Here is an 18,202-nt window from a genome sequence, read left to right as displayed (position 1 = left end):
CCTGTATAACAGAAATCAAAAGTTTTATATGCTTAAAACCTGTAGATGTAAGCCCTGTGAGAAATGTGGCTCTAAGATGTAGGTGACCTTACTGCATGGCATTGCCCATGTGTTTGAGGGCATGTATTACACTGATGGAAAGGTGGGCTTTCTGGTGGTCAGCAGACACAGATCCCTGCTGAGCCTCTTGTTGATGATGGTGCTTTGTGTTGTCCCGACAGCACACCCCCTGGTGCCCATCCGCGTGCAGCTACAGTACCGCCAACACGTGCTGAGGGAGATCCGGGCCAACGTCACCGCCCATGTGAGTATCGCTGTGCCCCCCACACACCCCAGGCCACTGCCAGCTCGGCCCGGAGCCTCAGGGACGCGTGGCACAGCTCAGGATACTTCCATCTGTAAAAGAGAGCTGATGTCCGAGAGCTCCTTGTTTTACTTATTTTGTGATTCATTTATGATTACTGCAGGGAGATCCAGGCAGCACAGTGGCGCAGTGGTTAGCATTGCTGCCTTGCAGTGCTGGAGCCCTGGGTTCAATTCTGGATCTTCGCTTGCTGTCTGTGTGGAGTGTGTATGTTCTCCCCGTGCTCACGTGGGTTTCCTCTAGGTGCTCAGGTTACATACAGACATAGTGGTAGGTTAATTGGCTTCTGGGAGAGTTGGCCCTGGTTGAAAGTATGTCAGTGTTGGTGTTTGCCCTGTGATGGACTAGCGTCCCATCCAGGATGTATCCCTCCTTGCGCCTGTTACTCCCTCATGACCCTGAATTGGATGAAGTGGTTAGAAAATGGATGGATTGATGGCTCTGAGTTCCACTACCTCACCATATAGATGGAAATTTGAACAGTTTGCACACCTTTGCCAATGAAAAGATGCAAAAAAAAACTTTCCAGGCAGGGGAAGAAATGTCGTCATGTTGTCCGCAGAGATCCAATTAGGAAAGGAAATGTGTTTTGAGCAGAAGTTGCACTTTCATCATGTGGTAATTGTTATCAAACTAATCCTTATTAATGGGCGCCTTAAGAAGCTTGAATGGACAGAGCTGAGGTGTTGGGGCTGATTGACACTCACTAAATTGAAAGGGAGCATGTCTGCTGAGATTTTAGATCAGGGCTGTGGATACGATCCATCCACCTTCCTCCTGTTGGCACTGACGTGGGGCTCTTGATGGTTTCATTACGGGATGCTGTAAATTCCCAGAGTGATGCCTTGCTGTGGTTCAGCTGGTGTTACAGCATCCCTCGAAGCCAGCAAAAGCTAAAGACTGAAGAAAAGTGCTGAGTCAGTAATTACTTTAATTATCTAGTTAAAAGCTTGGATTGGACCAAATACAGGAGAGATCTGTGACTCTTAAGGAGCATGGTGCCTGTCTACCATGTAGTGTGTCAGATGCAGTGGTTGCATTGAAGAACACAATTCAGCAGCTGAGAGGATACTTCCTAGTTCAGCTTACTTCTGCACAGCTGCTTGAGAGCATTACTGTGAAGTTAAGTGGCAGCAGATCTTTTTTCGATGACTGGAAAGCTCCTGTGGCTCTCGCAGTTGAGAGAGAGAGAGGTGCTGTGCGTGAGCAGCCAGTGTAGGTGGTCCGAACTGAGCTGCTCAGATGAACACTCCTAAGCCATCAGGGCTCTATATTATCCTTGCGTTGATGGCGCCATTTATTAAGAATTCTAGGCATTTTGTTAATTAACAGGATTACCGCACATAGCTGTGGGCACTGGGTTTGATTAGCTGCCGTGCTTAAAAAAACGGAAGAAAAAATAGGCCACTCAGTTACTCGGTTCTCTTCTGTTCTCTGGCGGTCGTGTCGGTTCATTTCCTCTAGTGTACACCCGCACTCGAGATTTATGGACTGCAACAACTATTGTTTTTACTGCTCAGAAAGATGGCTCTGCTAACGCACTCCAAACACATGTCAATGGTTATTAGGCCGGGCTGTAAATCTGCACAGCAATCTGAGTTACAGGAGATCTGGTTTCAATCTGCTGGGATTTATGTGTAGAACAAGAGAGATGCTGCCTTACTGTGCTCTGGTTAGCTGTGTGGAGGACAGATAGCAGTGGTATGCACAAACAAAGAGCCCCAGATCGAATCTGGGGCAGCTGAGGGCTCAGAGGAAAGCTCTTTTCATTCTAGTTTTCTTCTCCTAGAACAGGTAGGAGCATTTTTTGACCTCCACTCTACTGCCTGAGGGATCATGACCCTCTTTTTCTATGCTTTCAGTGGGATGGCTTTTCAGATAATTCTTCTCCCTCTTCTGTGCTGAAGTTCTTTCACACAGAAAGTGTTTTTTTTGCACACTTTCAATGATGCCCAACAACAAAAATGTCTTCTGGCTACAAAAGCCGTTATTCAGTGACATTTCCATCACAGCTTCCAGCAAGGGATTTGCGCTCTTCTCCTGGCAGAGCTGTTCCTTTTCTCATTCCTGCAAACCGAGAGCTCTTTCTTCCTTCTGAAGCCTTCAAAGAAGCTTAAAGGAATAAACAAATTGAGGACGGCTTCTGCGCCAGCTCTTTAAATAGAACCTGACAACATAAATGGAAGCGATGGAACAGCGTATCTAGAATTGCTGTCAAGAAGTAGACATTCACTCGTTTTGGTGAAAAGATTACTCAACCCAAGGTCTGAGGTTGAAAACTACGAGTTTGTCTTGGAAGGGCTGCAGTCACATTCTCCAGATTGTTAAAAAAGATCTGCTATAAAACTCAGGGCTTGTGTGAATGTATCTACTAATCCAAATTAACATAATTAGTGCTGCCATTCTAGTCCACTGCATTTGTTCCAAAATACCACTTTATTACTTAACTGGTATGTAGAAGGTTCCTTACAGAAATTAAAGGCAGGCACACTGGTCCAGTGCCTTGCAGAGTTGGGGCTCCAGGTTCAAATCTGGACCTGGGGCGCTAACTGCGTGGAGTTTGCATGTTTTCACCGTTTTTGTTGGGTTTCCCTGTTGCTCCAGTTTCCTCCCACTGTCCAAAGACATGCTGGAAGGTTAGTTGGTTTCTGGGAATAACTGACCTGGGATTGAGAGTGTGTTTGTGTCTATGTGTGCCATGCGATGGACTGGCGTGCTGACCAGGGTGTACCCTTGCTTGTGCCCGTTACTTGCTGGGATGGGCAGTGGCTTCCCAGTGACCCTTTGTTGGATAAAGCATTTAGAAAATGGACGGACTGTAGAGATTAAGGGATTGGTTATATCAAAGTACTGAAATGGACTATATTGGAAGGGCCGCAGACTGAGTAGCCTTGATCTAACTTCATGACAACTCAACATCATGTCTTCGTCCTCACATTTTAGAAGTGGAAACAGGCTACACCGGGTGTGATATTCTGACTAAAAGGGCTTCACGGTTTAAGATGCCCACCAGGGGGTTTCAGATTGAATACCGTTCTTTGTCTCTTTGTCGTCTTTTCCCGCCGGGACCCCCAGGACCCTGATTTTGCCGAGGTTCTGACCGACCTCAACAGCCGCGAGCTCTTCTGGCTGTCGCGGGGTCAGCTGGAGATCGCCGTGGAGACGGAAGGGACCAACACACGGCGGATTTCGGGGTTCATCTCCGGGAGAAAGTCCTGCGACAGTAAGTGGGCAGAATGTCGCTTTCACCGGCCTCTGGAACACTCGTGCGTTCATGCATGACCATGTTGAGCATGTTGAGCCATGAGCGGGTGGATGAGGCGAGATGAGACGGTGACCTGGGGTGTCCTGTAAAGGGAGCAGTCAGCCCTGTCCCAGAGGGCTGTGGACACTGCTGGGTGTGACAGGGCTCCTGGTCAAATTCTCTCTCATGGGGGATTACAGCTCTAGGGTGGAGCTAGGCACAAAAAATTGCAGGGAAATAAAAGGGCCATCTGCTCAGATTGCAGTTCTGGTAAAAGATAACTGCATGAGATCATATTGTCTTTTACTTTAAATCGGCAGTGTTTATCTGAAAATGAAGCTTGCTTAGATGTGGTGAACTTTCTGTTCTTTATCACAAATACACTCTTTGCAGGCAGTTGTGTAGGGAAGGTTCTCCTAAACCTTAGACAGCAGATTTATTTTCAGTTGCATCACTCATTGGTAGCTTAAGTGTTAAAGTAGAAGGAAATGATACTGCATCCTGTGGTTTTAGCTTTGCAATGTTAAAGGGATCCTTAATTATGGCAATTAGGCTATTGTACAAACATTTTGGTGGTTTGCTTTTGGTAATTAGTCCTCCGAGCTATTGCTGCGGGTTTGAAGTCCAGCAGACACATGTTCCACCTTGTCTTCTCCCCTCACTGCGCTGCCAGGCTCTCTGCCTGCTGGACTGCTGCTTTTCTTTGCTCACTCTCCAGGTTTATGATTAATTGTGTGACGCTATGAATGAAGAATTCTGTTCGGCGACCAAGCTTTCCTCTAGCTCGGGGTTGACATCATTCTAAAGTCACAGCTAAAGATTTAACGTGGGATGCAGATTTCAGCTGACTCCTAACACGAAGCACAAGTAGCTAGGTCTCGTGGACGTGAAGCAACACCTCTGTCCCCTGTACCAGAAATGCCTCTCTAAATGTGAGCAATACAATATTTTCCATTTTTAGTCAAATGCAATTCCAATTTCTAGATTAAGAGGGTGGTTTTGCCATGCATGAGGAGAGAAATGAGTCTCAATTTTTGAAACAGGCTGACCATGACATATTTCTGTCTGTTACTCTAAGTTATCATGAGGGTTCTGGCTCACTGGATAGGTGATAGCACTCTCTCACACTGATCCTCAGGGCCTTTTAGAGAATCAAAGAGGCCAGAGTCACTTCAAATCAGGAGGCTGTAACCCACATGCATACACATCATACGTTTACTTAATGCAAAGGATTCAAGACATAGAAGCTAGACAGGTATAACTGTCCAGTATAACTGACAACATCAGCACTAAAAGGATAAAAAAAATCAAGATTTAATTTGTCAAAAATCAAAATGTAATTTGCTTACCCAAGGGTTTCAAACTGTATTTCTTACAAGTCTTTGCCGTTAAAGTGTTTATTTTATAAAGGCTTTCCTGGCCTTAGTGTGTGCAGACGTTTTCATGCTATGCTGTTGTTGATGTTACGCCTGGCCAGCCCATTCAGATGTTCCTGCCCTGTTGTACAGCAGTGATAGTCCTGTATTTGCTTTAATATGCTGTAGCACGTTCACGTGAAGCCACTGACGCAGGCAGACTGACAAAAAAATGTAATGCAATTGTAAGATTAGGAAACGCAGAAGAAAGTCCAAGTTCCAGGATTTCTTGGAGGAGTGCTTTTGGCCTGCAATCTGAGTTTGTGGAATATATCCACTTGAGGAAGGCCAGCTCATCAGCTATGTCTGCTGAGATTTCGTTCTTGTACTTCTCCTGAAACTGGGGAGCTGCTGATTGCTGATCTTCACTGCTTAATTCTCTGCATTGGCAGAGGAACCCAAAAGAGGCACAAATCTCAAATTGGCGTGTAAAACCCAAACTGATGGAGCTAATCATACCTAAAGCTAATAATCATATCGAAAGCTGATTGCTAAATTGCTAGGCTTGAAAATTGTGGGGGAAATCGGTATTTAACAACAAATAAATAATATTTTTTGTTTCAAATCTGAGGCCCCTCTTCTGTGTGAGGCCTAGACCCCTCCCAGCCTCTGGGAGGCCCTGCCGATCCTGTTGATTTTCCTGAACACACTTGTGTCTGTTAAATAAACTGCACATTGTAAATGTTCATTAACAATATTATTGTGCTGATGGTTATACCTTCATTTGCTTAAGCCATAAGCACATCCAGTTGGCATGAAAAGAGGAAGTAGTCACCACAGGGGCAATGTGACAATGCTGAGTGCTGGAGCAGAGGAATTGACAGTAAGGACTAAAAATGCAGGGCAAGCCTTTTGACCACATTACAACCAACTTGGCATGTTCCCCAGCTCAGTGTAATTTTTGCAGTAACCCACCTGTGAACAGAATCTTGCCATTCTAAAGATCTTTATTAGTTTTGTTCTTTGATACTATGATTAATTCATGAAATGGGTTATTTTTGGCTACGGCCAAGCTGCAGTACTTGTGTTGTTTTTTTTTCCAGCACTGAACTTGTGACTCTAATTACCATCATTGCTCCAGGTGTTTCCGTCATCAGTCGGGGAAAAGCATAAGCTGATGTTTTGTCCAGGTTACAATGTTGTAGTGATGTGTTACACGTTGTTACCGTGTCTTACGCGGTCCAGTCTTGCCTGTCCCCCTCAGTCCTGTCCCCTCGTGTTGCCCACAGCTATCCAGAGTGTGCTGTCCAGTGGAGACGCTCTGACTCCTGGCAAGACAGGTGCAGTGGGCTCCGCTGTCTTCAACCTCCATGACAACGGCACTCTGGACTACCAGGTACTAAAAACCTGCCCACGATTTTGAACTTGACGTGAGTTCAGGAAATGGCAGACCACTTCTGGGTGAAGTCCTTTGTCTTTTGTTTTGTGGGAACCTTGAAGCATTACCCAAAAATGAGAGACGGAGAGAGGCAGCCAAAAAAAAGAAAAGGCTACACAATGGAATTAAGAGAGAGATGGTTAAAATAATTAAAATGGTGGAATTTTGGTATTTTCACAAATACTGCAATCATTCTTTTGCAATAATGTCGCCTCAGACTACACCATCACTATTGTTATAACATAATGGGGCTTTCAAGGCATATGTCATGCATGATGATGGATAGATGTCTTATTTTGGCACAAGATAAAGTGATAGGATGAATACAGTTGTGGGTGTGGGTGAGAGAGAGGGGGGAGAGGCAGAGGGAATGGATGAGTGCCCTAACCACCCTGCCATGTGTCCAGGTGCAAGTGGTGGGCGTGTCCAGCAAAGTGGTTGGCGTGACGATCGAGACCAAGCCGCGGCGCAGGAGCAAGCGCAACGTGCTGTATGACCTGAGCACAGAGTACAGGGAGGGCCGGGCGGTGGGGGCCTGGAGCCGCCTGGAGGCTCGGCACATCCACATGCTGCTGCAGAACGAGCTCTTCATCAATGTGGCTACGCTTGACCACCAGGAGGGGGAGCTCCGAGGACAGATCCGCTCCCTGCTGTACAACGGACTGGAGACCAGGAGACTCGGTGAGATACCTTGCCCTTTTTTCCATTCAGCTTTTCAAAGTTGATATGTTCAAAGTATTGCAGAGGAGTAGATTGGAAAAACCATATATTTTGTAGCGTTAATTGTAATCTGTATATTAAACATTGCTGTGCTGAAAAGCTGCCTCTGCGTTTCTCTGCTCATCCTGATCTGTGTCTCCACAGAGCTCCCAGTCCCTCTGGCTGGCCAGATTGTGTCCCCTCCTGTGCAGACCAGTGCAGGTGGCCATGCCTGGGTATCTGTGGACGATCAGTGTCACCTGCATTATGAAATCGTGGTGGCTGGGCTCAGCAAGAGCGAAGACGTCACCATCAATGTTCATCTCCACGGCTTTGCAGAGATTGGCGAGCTGGATGACAACAGCTCCACACATAAAAGGCTCCTCATGGGCTTCTATGGCTCCCAGGTATGCAAAAACATAAAGACAGAGACCACAGCAGAAATCAGATCAGTGCACACTACATGTGTATAGTACTCAGACAGACAACACAGTGGCAATCATATCAGTATACACTGCATGTGTACAGCATCTGAAAACACAGTGAGAGTCACAACCGTGCACAATGATAAATTGGCAGTGACCCGCACAGAACTTCTACCAAACTCATGTTTAGTGGAAGTGATCTGTTTCTTATGAAGGTGCTCTATATCTGTGTCATATTATGCTTTCCATAAATGTAATTACTAGTCTTTCCAGTAACTCCTTGCACATTTAGGTAGGATAAAATAAATAAATAAAAGATTACATAGTACATAGAATATTTGGCCATTCTTGCTGTTGTTGCTCTTCATTTCACAAGTGTGATGGTAAAATCTATGCATGTTTCTGCACACTGCCTGCTTATCTTGGAAGACTCCGCAAATTGCTGTGGGTGTGTGGAGAACCCAGCCAGTCATGATTTCATTCCTGAGTCAGAGGGGGACATTAAAGAGCAATCCCAACGGGCTTCTGGGATCACAGAACTACTGAGAACTGGATAAGCAAAATGGGCCAAACATCTGGCCCTCATCTGTAACCTTTCTTGCATTCTCCTGCCTCTGGAAAATGACCTGTGTCCCTGCCCGTGCGCCATATTTGTCTGTCCCTAGGCTCAGGGTGTGCTCAAAGACCTTAGCATGGAGCTCCTCCGCCACCTGGACAGAGGGACGGCCTTCATCCAGGTCAGCACCAAGCTGAACCCCAAGGGAGAGATCCGAGGACGGGTAAGTCAACAGCATACACAGTGACAACGGAGACCAGCACTTGGGGTCTTGGGGCATTTCCAGATAACATTTTCAAGAGTCATCAAGTCATGTGATATTGATATGAATTATCTGCAAAGTACTAAATGAGCTAGATGGGTGGAATGGTTTCCTCTCATTTGTACCTTCTTGTAGCCCAGGAACCCTGCTGTTGCCTTAATGACACTGAAATGGAACAGGGTTGTGGGAATCTGAGGAAGAGGAATATGAGGTCGAAAATTGATTTAATTCAATCGCCATAATATTCAATTTATGAGATCGCCAGTGAATAGTTTGTCCGCATCATCCTTTCTGTGAAACTGATCCTCACAGATACTGTGGGTGTAGACTGGATTTTTTGTATTAGTCAACTGGATGGGATAGCTGGGCTTTTTTTTTTATTAGAGTCAAGGGTGCAGCCCCTCCGCTGGGCATTTGCAGGGCCTCAGTCATCAGCCACGGGAGATATCCTGTTGAAAAACAAGCTCAGCAGGAGCTCAGAAACCATGGGTTGCCGGTATAGCAGCCCCCAGCACTGCGCTGGTCTCTTCCAGGCCTCAGAGGAGGGAAACAAGGGGCGGTAGGCAGGCAGCAGGGACACAGCAACGGCTGGAATCCAATAAAAAGAATATTTTATAGCTGCAGCTAAACGTTCCCCCTTCTCAGAAACCCAATGTGTTGAGTAAGTTGCTGAAGGAGACAGCTGGCTCTGCTCCACCAGGACGGGGGTGAGGTGGGGCGCATGGATCAGGGCGTGGGGTTGGAGGGTGGCGAAAGAGTAGGCTGAAGTAAATTTGAAAATGCGCAAGAAAACAGGGAAAGGCGCATTTGTATCTTCTAAAGAAAACATATTTCAAAAAAAGAAAAAAAAATGGATTAGAAAAACATTCTTAAGGATTTGGGAGAGAAAGGCATTTATTTCCTTGACTCCAGCCAAGACGTTTGCGTGGAATATTGGTCTGTGGAGCTGCCAGCAGACAAGACATCCTAAACAATCCAGCCGCCTCAGGATGAGTCCCTGCTTCCTGGAGCCTGTTATCTCTCGGGCTCTTGTGGAGTACTGTACCTCTAGGTGATACAGATTCAAAAGACAGATCTGTAACCGTTTCTCCAGAAGTGTCAGAACCATTACTTACATCTCAGTTTACTTGATTACATTTCATGTTCTCTCTCATCCCTTTGCCTAATGTGCTGGGATGTGATTAATCTTTTTCTGATGTCCCTGTCTAGAGATCTTTAGTGCATATCGATCGGCCTTTGGCACAAGATGTTAACCACCTCACCCTTTTTTTGCTCTGACCTTGTGAATGTGTGCCAGTGTGGAATATTACTAAACCTGCTTTTATACGTTCAGAAAAGACTTCAAGAACTTAAGGCTTGTAGACAATTGCTCTTAATCTGTGTGTGTGTGTTGACATTAATAGGTGGGTGTGGGTGCTCTGTATAGTGACCTAAGGAACACCTAAATCACACACCGCTGTTCGTCCTCTCTCTCTCCACAGGTGCACGTACCCAACAGATGTGAGGCAGGACCTGCTCTGGACCTGAGTGACAAAGAGCTTGAGGACCCTCTCTCACAGCAGTTGCGGCGAGACCCCGAGGAGATGAAGAAAGACCCCAACACATGCTTCTTTGAGGGGTACTACCGAGCTCACGGCTCCCGCTGGACCCCTGACTATAATAACTGCTTCACCTGCAGCTGCCAGGTACTGTACCCACCACAGGGAGGCACTCTGAACAGGGGGGTAGTACCCTGTACGATGATGCTTTTTAAGACCAATAAAATACTTTGAAATGATGCTCAAGGCAGAACGCTGCTATACGTAACAAAAATGGACGGCTCTGATGAAATGATCTCTTTTTGATTGATTTTAAGTTGCATTGCTTTGCAAATCTTTTGATTAAACTCGGTACTTCCTGTATTGCTCTCATTCTGTTCACATAGCATGTCCTGTAGTAACTTGAATCTGGAGAGTGCGTTGAAAGTATATACTTCATCATTTGAGATCAGGACCTGGCTTTGGTCTTATGTCCTGATTAGGTCAACGTTTAATTTATCCAGTTTTTCTAAACATATAAATATTACATTAACATCCAAATTGTAAGCTGTAAACAAAATATTTAAAGAGCAGTTTTGTTTAGTGCTGTGTACTAATCCATGCTAGTCAGAGAGTTTGAGATCTCATTGTCCTCCCTTTTGCTTCTGCAGAAACGCACTGTTATTTGCGACCCTGTCATCTGTCCCGTCCTGACCTGCAAGCAGACTGTCCAGCCAGAGGATAAGTGCTGTCCCGTGTGTGAGGGTAAGGCCACTCCTTCTCCCTCTGCAACCCCCCCACTCCCCCATGTGCTTTGGAAGCATCTTCCACAGTCAGAGATCCTAAACTGAAACAGCTGCTGCGATTGGGAGTAATGAGCAGAAATTTCAGAACTAGTTTGTTTATTTCAGACGGGAATCAACACATACAATGTGAGGACAAGATCTGAAACTTACAGCAGATTCGGCATCGATATTGAAAAAATACTTTTACAGAGTGAATGAATACTTTGGGCAGCTGGGTGGCATGATGATTTGTGCTGCTGCCTCAGTGCTCTTGGGTCTTGGGTTCTGTTCCTGGCTCAGGGTGCTTCTCTGGGGAGTTCGCTCTTTTTCCTATGTCCACATTCATAATCTCTAGGGTCTCCAGTTTCCTCCCACATTCCCAAGACATGCTGGCTAGGTCATATGGTGTCTCCAAATCGTGTGTGAACTGTGATGGACTCATGTCCCATCTGGGCTGTGGTACTGCATTGGGAAAGGGTACAACGAGGGTCTGGATAGGATACAATTCTGTTTCCAGGATTCCACAGCTGTTCACAGGTCTTACCGATAAAGGATGCATTGATGGAGTTCATAACACATGATTTCATGCAGAAAATAATACTCTGGGATGTTTGAAGAGCTTTCCAGAGCTGATGATAGAAAGTGTCAAGCTCTGAGGAGCTGAATGGCCTGTTGTCATTTAAAGGCAGATTTCTTGGTTCCTATATTCCTGTTTCAGTCTGTATTCCCCTTTGAATGCACAAAAATGAATCCTGAAAACCTTCAAGAGGGGAACATATAATCTTGGAAAGCTCAAGAGAATGGTAATAGCAGGGTGATCATAGTCTTAACCAAAGCTAGATTGTAATTGAATGCAGGATCATACTGTATGTTGAAAAACCACATATTCTCCATTTCACCTTTTCTCTCCCTCTCCTTCCTACAGAAACGAGAGAATCCAAAGATATCAAAAGTTCAGAGAAGTCAGAAGAACACCCTGAAGGTGAGCTCGCGGCCTGTGCAGGAATTTCTGTTGTACCATCAGTGGAGTTGAGTCTGTTGAGTCTGGAATAGACACACTTGCAGGAAGCCCCTGCGGACGTCGGGAAAATGGGCCAGATGGCTTCCCTGTCATTTGCGAGTTTTCCTCTTGCCCCCTGGGCAGCTGGTCCCACTGTGCAATAAGCTCATTGTGGTTCATGTATCTTTCTCCATTCCAGGTTGCTATTTTGAAGGGGATCAGAAGATGCACGCCCCTGGTACCACCTGGCACCCCTTCGTCCCACCGTTCGGGTACATCAAGTGTGCCATCTGTACTTGCAAGGTGAGTCTTTTGTTCCATTGGACTTTTGTATTTGTTGCTACTTTGAAGGTGGGTTAGATAGAAAAGTAGCAGGGATTGTAGTTGCTAAATGAAACAGAAGTTGAGAACTTGGCACAAAAACATCCAATCCTAACCATCAGTCAAATATTTGTAGGGACTTGCATTTACCACTACAGGCTACCGATTTAAGACGCTGACAAAATAAAAGTGAACAGATCACAAAACCACAGACCTCTGTGTGCATGAATACATCTTTTGAAGATGGCACTGGGAATGAGGCTTGTTCCAGTACCATGTTTCTGCCCTGCCTTCACTGTCCATCTGCTTTCCCTAGGGTGCCACCGGAGAGGTACACTGCGAGAAAGTCACCTGTCCGCCGCTCACCTGCAGTAAACCGATCAGACGTAACCTGTCCGACTGCTGCAAAGAGTGTCCAGGTACAGAGCCACTCTGCTATGTTTTCACATGCTTCACACGTGGGAATTGCTCATGACGCATCTGCAGTCCATTCTTATAGATCATAACACAGAGTTTATGAGCGTCTTCATTGGAAAACGTCTCTTCATGGATTTCACATCGAGCCCTATACTCAGGGGTTTGTGTGCAGCTGCCCAGCAGTGACCACAACATAAGCAGGGCGTGTTTGAAGTTGGCCAATCTTTTCTTGACTTGTCACAGCACTATGACCCCCTGTCACGGTGGTCGACTGGGTTTGAAGTGTTTCATCAGCGAGAACTGCAATCTGGTGGCTTGTGGTCACCGTTTCCATCACTGGGCTCTCGATATGAAAAGGCCTTGACAGTGCACACTCAAACACGCACTCACATTGTGTCTTCAGCTCTCCTGGGCTGCTATGTTGTAGAGCATTTGAGAGATAGGTTTGTTAAGAGCCAGTGTTTCCAATATGGTATGAAAAATAATTGGTTTAAAAAAAAACTTTTGTGAAAAAGTCTACAGTAGAGTATGCAGCTGAAATGTCCTTGGGAGTCATCTATAAGAAGCAGAGACTACGCGAGGCTCATATATAAGCTACATGAGCTAACATACCTTTTTCTTCTTATGGAAGCCTCCCAAGACACCTAAGCTTTCACTCAGGAATATAGACACCCCCCTGACAAGTCTTATTCAATAATTGTACCCCCTCATGTTTGAAGGGGTATAAAAGAGGAGTATTCAGTGCTCTGCAACTTTGCCTTAATAACATGTACAGCCTTAGAACAGAGACAAAACACCAAAAGATCTCAAAAGAGAACTGACTGGAGACCCCCTTTACCTGGTGGCTTGGGATTCATGCTTCATGGGATAGCTGGTGCAGATACTCATGCCCAGTGGGGGTATTAATACCAGATGGCACCGCAGGACCATGTGAAACCTGGACACTGCTTTGATGGATTCTCAGTTTTCTGTGGCAGGGCTCTGGAACAACATCATGTAGTTTCTGCGAAAAACACGATGTAGCGTAGCAGGCAGTTTTGAGGCTGCAAGGTCGTGGCTCTGCCTGAGACTCTCTTCTTCTCTTCTTCACTACACAGAGGAGGCGAAGGACTCCCTGGAGCACACGGAGATGATGCAGGCTGACGGGACACGCCACTGCAAATTTGGGAAGAATTATTACCAGGACAGCGACAACTGGCACCCACATGTTCCACTCTTGGGGGAAATGAAATGCATCACCTGCTGGTGTGACGTGAGTATCCGAAAGTCCTGCCTCACATGGTTGTGAGGTGTCAAGCTCTTGCTGAATTCTCTGCTTGTAATGAATAATGTTCTCCCCTGTTGCTGATAAATCTGATTCTTTCTCCATTCTCAGCACGGGGTTACCAAGTGCCAGAGGAAGCAGTGCCCTGTATTGACCTGCAGTAATATAGTGAAGAGAGAGAACTCATGCTGCCCAGAATGCCAAGGTAAGGACCCCAGAGACACTGCCTTTCAGCACCTGGAGGTGTTGAAGTCTGGACCACTTTAACAACAGGGACTGAACCCAGCTCTGGATCACAGTCCAAGATTGCCTAGAGTTAACACATCTCCTTTTCGCCTTTAGTTTTGCTCATCTGCACTGTCATTTATCTTTCTTTTTAGTGGCAGCTGGAATGGTGTCTTTCCCTTAAATCCATCTAGTTTTCCTTCTCTAAGGTCCCAGATTCATTCATTTTGTGGTACTTATATTCTTTGGGACTGCAGAGGAGGTTTTAACCTTAGAGTTTCTCCAAATATTTGCCAATATGGAACTTGAATTGCTTAAAACAGAGAGGGAAGAGTGTTAATTACATGACAGTCTGTAGTACTGTGGGCCACCTGACAGCTAGAATTAGATAAATGTCCGAGCTAGATGCTTGCACATATGGCAAGAAATACTGTACCTCCTTATAATAGTTTAATATGATTAGAAATGAAATGTGATTTTACATTATTATGTAAAATACATTATATTATATCCTGAAACCCATACTGTTTATACTATCCATAGCCATACTCATATATATCCATATGTGAGTTTATAAATATTTGCATGTGACACAGACGTTTCACTTGTAGAAAGAAGTAAGCCACTATGAAGATCACCACTGACTAATCAAGGTCTCCAAAAAGTGCCTCTTTCATTAATATTGGTGGTCATAGAAAAAGTGTTTTGATTGAACATTAAGGATGGATAAGCTCAATGCACCTTGAGAGTCATATCACACCTCTAACCACAAGCACAACAAGAAATAGTAGATTCATAATCATTCTTCAGGCATTTCAGTGTCTTCTTATGACTGAAATCTTTTGGAAACAGTAAGATGCATATTATAGTTTGGAAATATCTGTGGGTTCATGATCTATGTCCCCATGGGCTATATTACCCCGCTCAACTTTAAAGAACTTTTGCAGGTGCATTAGATATCGGGGATATCAGGATTCTTTTTAATTTGAATTGTTTTTTTTTCGTACATAGACGCTAACTCAAAAGAAGAGAAGGCACAGCTGACACTACGAGAGAAAAGGCGAAGCTGGAGATATTAAGCACATACAACCTCTCTCTCTATCATCCTGGACTGGTCATTGACTGGCACCCCCGCAGAGTGGACGGTGGTAAAACACTGAGTGACATACAGAGAGAGAGCAGGAAGGAGACAATGCACAGCTCTGGCAAAGAAGGGACTAGGCAGCCAAACTGTTTGGACTACGTTATCGAAACTGGAAGGATTTAATTTCTGAACACGAAGAAGAAAGTGGACAATGCCTATTGCCTTAATAGCTTTTATTTATTTTTCTTTCCTTTTGTTTTTTTTTTTAAATCATTACCAAAGACGTCATCAACCACTTACACGAAGATTAATTGCTGCCCGGCAATCTGATGATAAGAGATGATGAGAATGAAAGTCGCTGCCTTCAGCCAGATCGGTTGGGAAAGACTTGCTGTACTCTCTGTTCTTCAGAAGCATAGCCTCTTGAGCACAAGATCTTTATCCGACACGATAGTTTAAAGAGCTTTTCAAAAACAGAAGATGGTTCATTACATTTATATTTTTGTATAACCTCCCTTCACCAGCCACAGTCTTTGTGTCTTATAGAACTTAAGTGCTGACATTCAGACACACTTTACACTTGAAGATCAAAATCCCATTCAATTGCTGTTCATATTGCTTGGACCTCAAGGATTTCTCAACTCATCAGGCTGTTGCACACTCCAGAGACGATTCACAGAAAGGAGAAAGGAATTGCAACTGCCAGTTTAGAGGGGAGTGGATCATTTTCAGCCAATTGCTTGTAATGAACTCCCAGGATATACAGCAGATCCCAATTGTAGCATGTTGATAATGCCAGATTAGGTGCAATCAACTCTACGAACTGATTCAGGTGGTGGCAGTGGACCTTTTGTGTGAATTGGCTGCCTGGAACCCGCAGAGTGCAACGCACATGTGTACAGAGCTGGGAATGAGGGGTAATGATGAAGGGCAAAGAGAGTAGTTCCAGGGCTGCAGGGTTCCAGGCTGAGCTACAGACAGAGGAGAAACAGTTGCCTAGCTTAATGTCATTTACCTTCCAAAGAACAGAATCTTTACACCCAGCAACAAGTCAGTTTAATCAAATACTCAAGACGGACAAATCCAGATCGCTGTGACCTTGGTTATTTTGTACGTCTTTATAAAAAAAAATGTGATCATTGCAGAAAGTTGTTCTGAGGGGAGATCAGTACTAGACTTAACCGAATGCGGTTCTGTTTCATACACCCCTACACATGCCAAAGAGGTTAGTCATGGGTGCCTCTAGTTTTGCAATCAATCCATTTCTCTGTCATCAAAAGACACTTGGCATAACATCAGTTCGTTGCATCGTAAATATTTGGGGAAAAAAGTTGTTTATCATCCCTTGCGCAAAAACCACACTGTTCTGCGTTCTGTGCTTCCGAGTTTAAAAAAAAAAAACAGAACTTTAAAAGGTCTTAAACTGGTAATGATAAAAGGGGACCTGTTGAAGTGCAAATGAGCCCTAATGCTTTCTCAGTGTTATTGTGGTGCTAATGGAGAAAGCAGGCGAGCTGCCGAAAAAGCTGCCACAGAGATAGAAAACAGACAGCGAGGTCTTTTTAGAAGACAATCTGGAAACCATTTGGCTCACGTATGCCCTGCTCCCACCTTAACTGTAAAAACAAGACACGCAGCTTGTTTGAGCCGAGGAAGAAGTGAAAAAAAAAAGTTCATCAGAGAGAAATCGTCGGGCTTCGATTTTCGTTTTTCAAATGATTTTTGTTATGCACAGTACTCCGCTTGAAGCCATTTAACGTGATGCTTCTTCAGGGGAGGTGTCGTGCTCTGGGGTGCAGGCGGGGGGCTCGGTGCGTGGAGGAGAGGGGAGGGAGCCCGTGGAGTAAGACACGCTGCAGGCAGGGTTCGCACCTGGGCTGTGCAGCCGGCCAGAGCTCTCTCGGCGCGCTGCAGTCTGTGCGGGTCTCTCCAGCCGCCGGGCCGTGGGAAGGGAAGAGGAACTGACAGCACACTCTGGAGAGCAGGGGGGAAGGAAGGCGAGAGGGCGCGGGGCTGGGGGTGGGTAATTGATTCCACAGGGCTGTGTGCACGTGGCGTTCCTGGGTGGCTTCAGAGAGTATTGCTGCCGTGGTAATCGATTGACCCCCCTCCTCCAGGAGGGGGTTACTGGTGGTCTTTGTGTCTCACAGTAAACAAATTGCCCATGCTGTGCTGTAATTATCCTGGGACATTCTGAGGCCCACCAGTAAGGACTTTGTGTGTGCCGTTGAATGCCTTTGTAATGCATTCATTTCCACCCATCCGTGTAATCCCCTATGAAAGTCTACCTTGGTGAATTCGCCAAAGAACTGTTGCCTGTTTTCACCAATCTTAACTATGCTGGACCATAGGAATGGCATGGCGCACTATAGTCATGGTTTATTGGGGGATTTGTGTGCTCTAGTCCAAACAAATGAACAAGGTTATATTTATAAGGATCTATGTCAAATGCTTTAATGAGACCATCTTACATTAAAATAGATGTTATTGCTTTATAAAGGCATTAGAGGGGAAATACCAGATCCTGCATTCCAGCATACCTGCTAGAGAGGGTGTTCAGGAGACAAGATCAGAGATGCCTGGGCACTGAGCAGCTTGTCAGTCCTGTGGGAGAGAAGCCCTTCTGTAAGGACAGCATGTAGCCTCTCCTGGTTGTCACTACCTGCCCTGTATTCACCTGCAGCCTTACCACTATTGTATCATTGTGGTTATTGTTATATTGTAATTATTATAATTTTTATTTTTGTTTTTCTTTTTTTGTATTTATTGAATGTAATGAGGTGGAAAAAATAAAATTGCAAATGAATTTAAAGAAGACTACCAGTAATACTTTTCAGACAAGACAAGCATGCAAACACACTGGGACAAACTTTGACCTTTCCAGCCAACATCTCCCTCGTGTTTATTTTTCCAAATAAATGTTGTTGCCTGACTGCTGGGGTGGAGTTAGAAAATTGCAATACAAACTTTTTGTCTTTGACATATTACTTCAACAACATCTTCTATGTATTAAATTAAGAATTAAAAGGAAAAGTACTGAGGAGACACTTTATACACTTTCCATGTGTTACACACTCTCCCTCTGCCACACACACTCACTCTAGCACACTCTCCCTCTAAAACACACTCACACTCCAACACACTCTCCCTCTGCCACACACACTCACTCCAAAACACACTCTCCCTCTGTCAACACTCTCCCTCTGCCACACACTCACTCCAAAACACACTCTCCCTCTGTTACAC

The 18,202-nt window shown here is 45.1% G+C and overlaps 1 protein-coding gene across 1 annotated transcript in view; it reads left to right on the top strand.

The window, feature by feature from the left end:
• The window catches only part of chrd (chordin), a 29,223-nt gene extending 11,452 nt beyond the window's left edge, over nt 1-17,771 (top strand). The window contains exons 9-22 of the mRNA XM_015361490.2: nt 222-304; nt 3,440-3,587; nt 6,253-6,359; nt 6,809-7,082; nt 7,266-7,507; nt 8,191-8,304; nt 9,825-10,028; nt 10,532-10,625; nt 11,571-11,627; nt 11,845-11,948; nt 12,283-12,385; nt 13,481-13,635; nt 13,759-13,852; nt 14,884-17,771. Coding sequence (XP_015216976.2) covers nt 222-304; nt 3,440-3,587; nt 6,253-6,359; nt 6,809-7,082; nt 7,266-7,507; nt 8,191-8,304; nt 9,825-10,028; nt 10,532-10,625; nt 11,571-11,627; nt 11,845-11,948; nt 12,283-12,385; nt 13,481-13,635; nt 13,759-13,852; nt 14,884-14,951 — 1,847 coding nt within the window. The 3' untranslated portion in view covers nt 14,952-17,771. The remainder of the gene's footprint in view (nt 1-221; nt 305-3,439; nt 3,588-6,252; nt 6,360-6,808; nt 7,083-7,265; nt 7,508-8,190; nt 8,305-9,824; nt 10,029-10,531; nt 10,626-11,570; nt 11,628-11,844; nt 11,949-12,282; nt 12,386-13,480; nt 13,636-13,758; nt 13,853-14,883) is intronic.
• Nucleotides 17,772-18,202: the final 431 nt, after the last annotated feature.

Source organism: Lepisosteus oculatus, chromosome 13 (assembly GCF_040954835.1).
Source record: "Lepisosteus oculatus isolate fLepOcu1 chromosome 13, fLepOcu1.hap2, whole genome shotgun sequence".
Taxonomy (NCBI): Eukaryota; Metazoa; Chordata; class Actinopteri; order Semionotiformes; family Lepisosteidae; genus Lepisosteus; species Lepisosteus oculatus.
The sequence above is the reverse complement of the archived record's forward strand: the minus strand, read 5'-3'. Positions and strand labels throughout refer to the sequence as shown.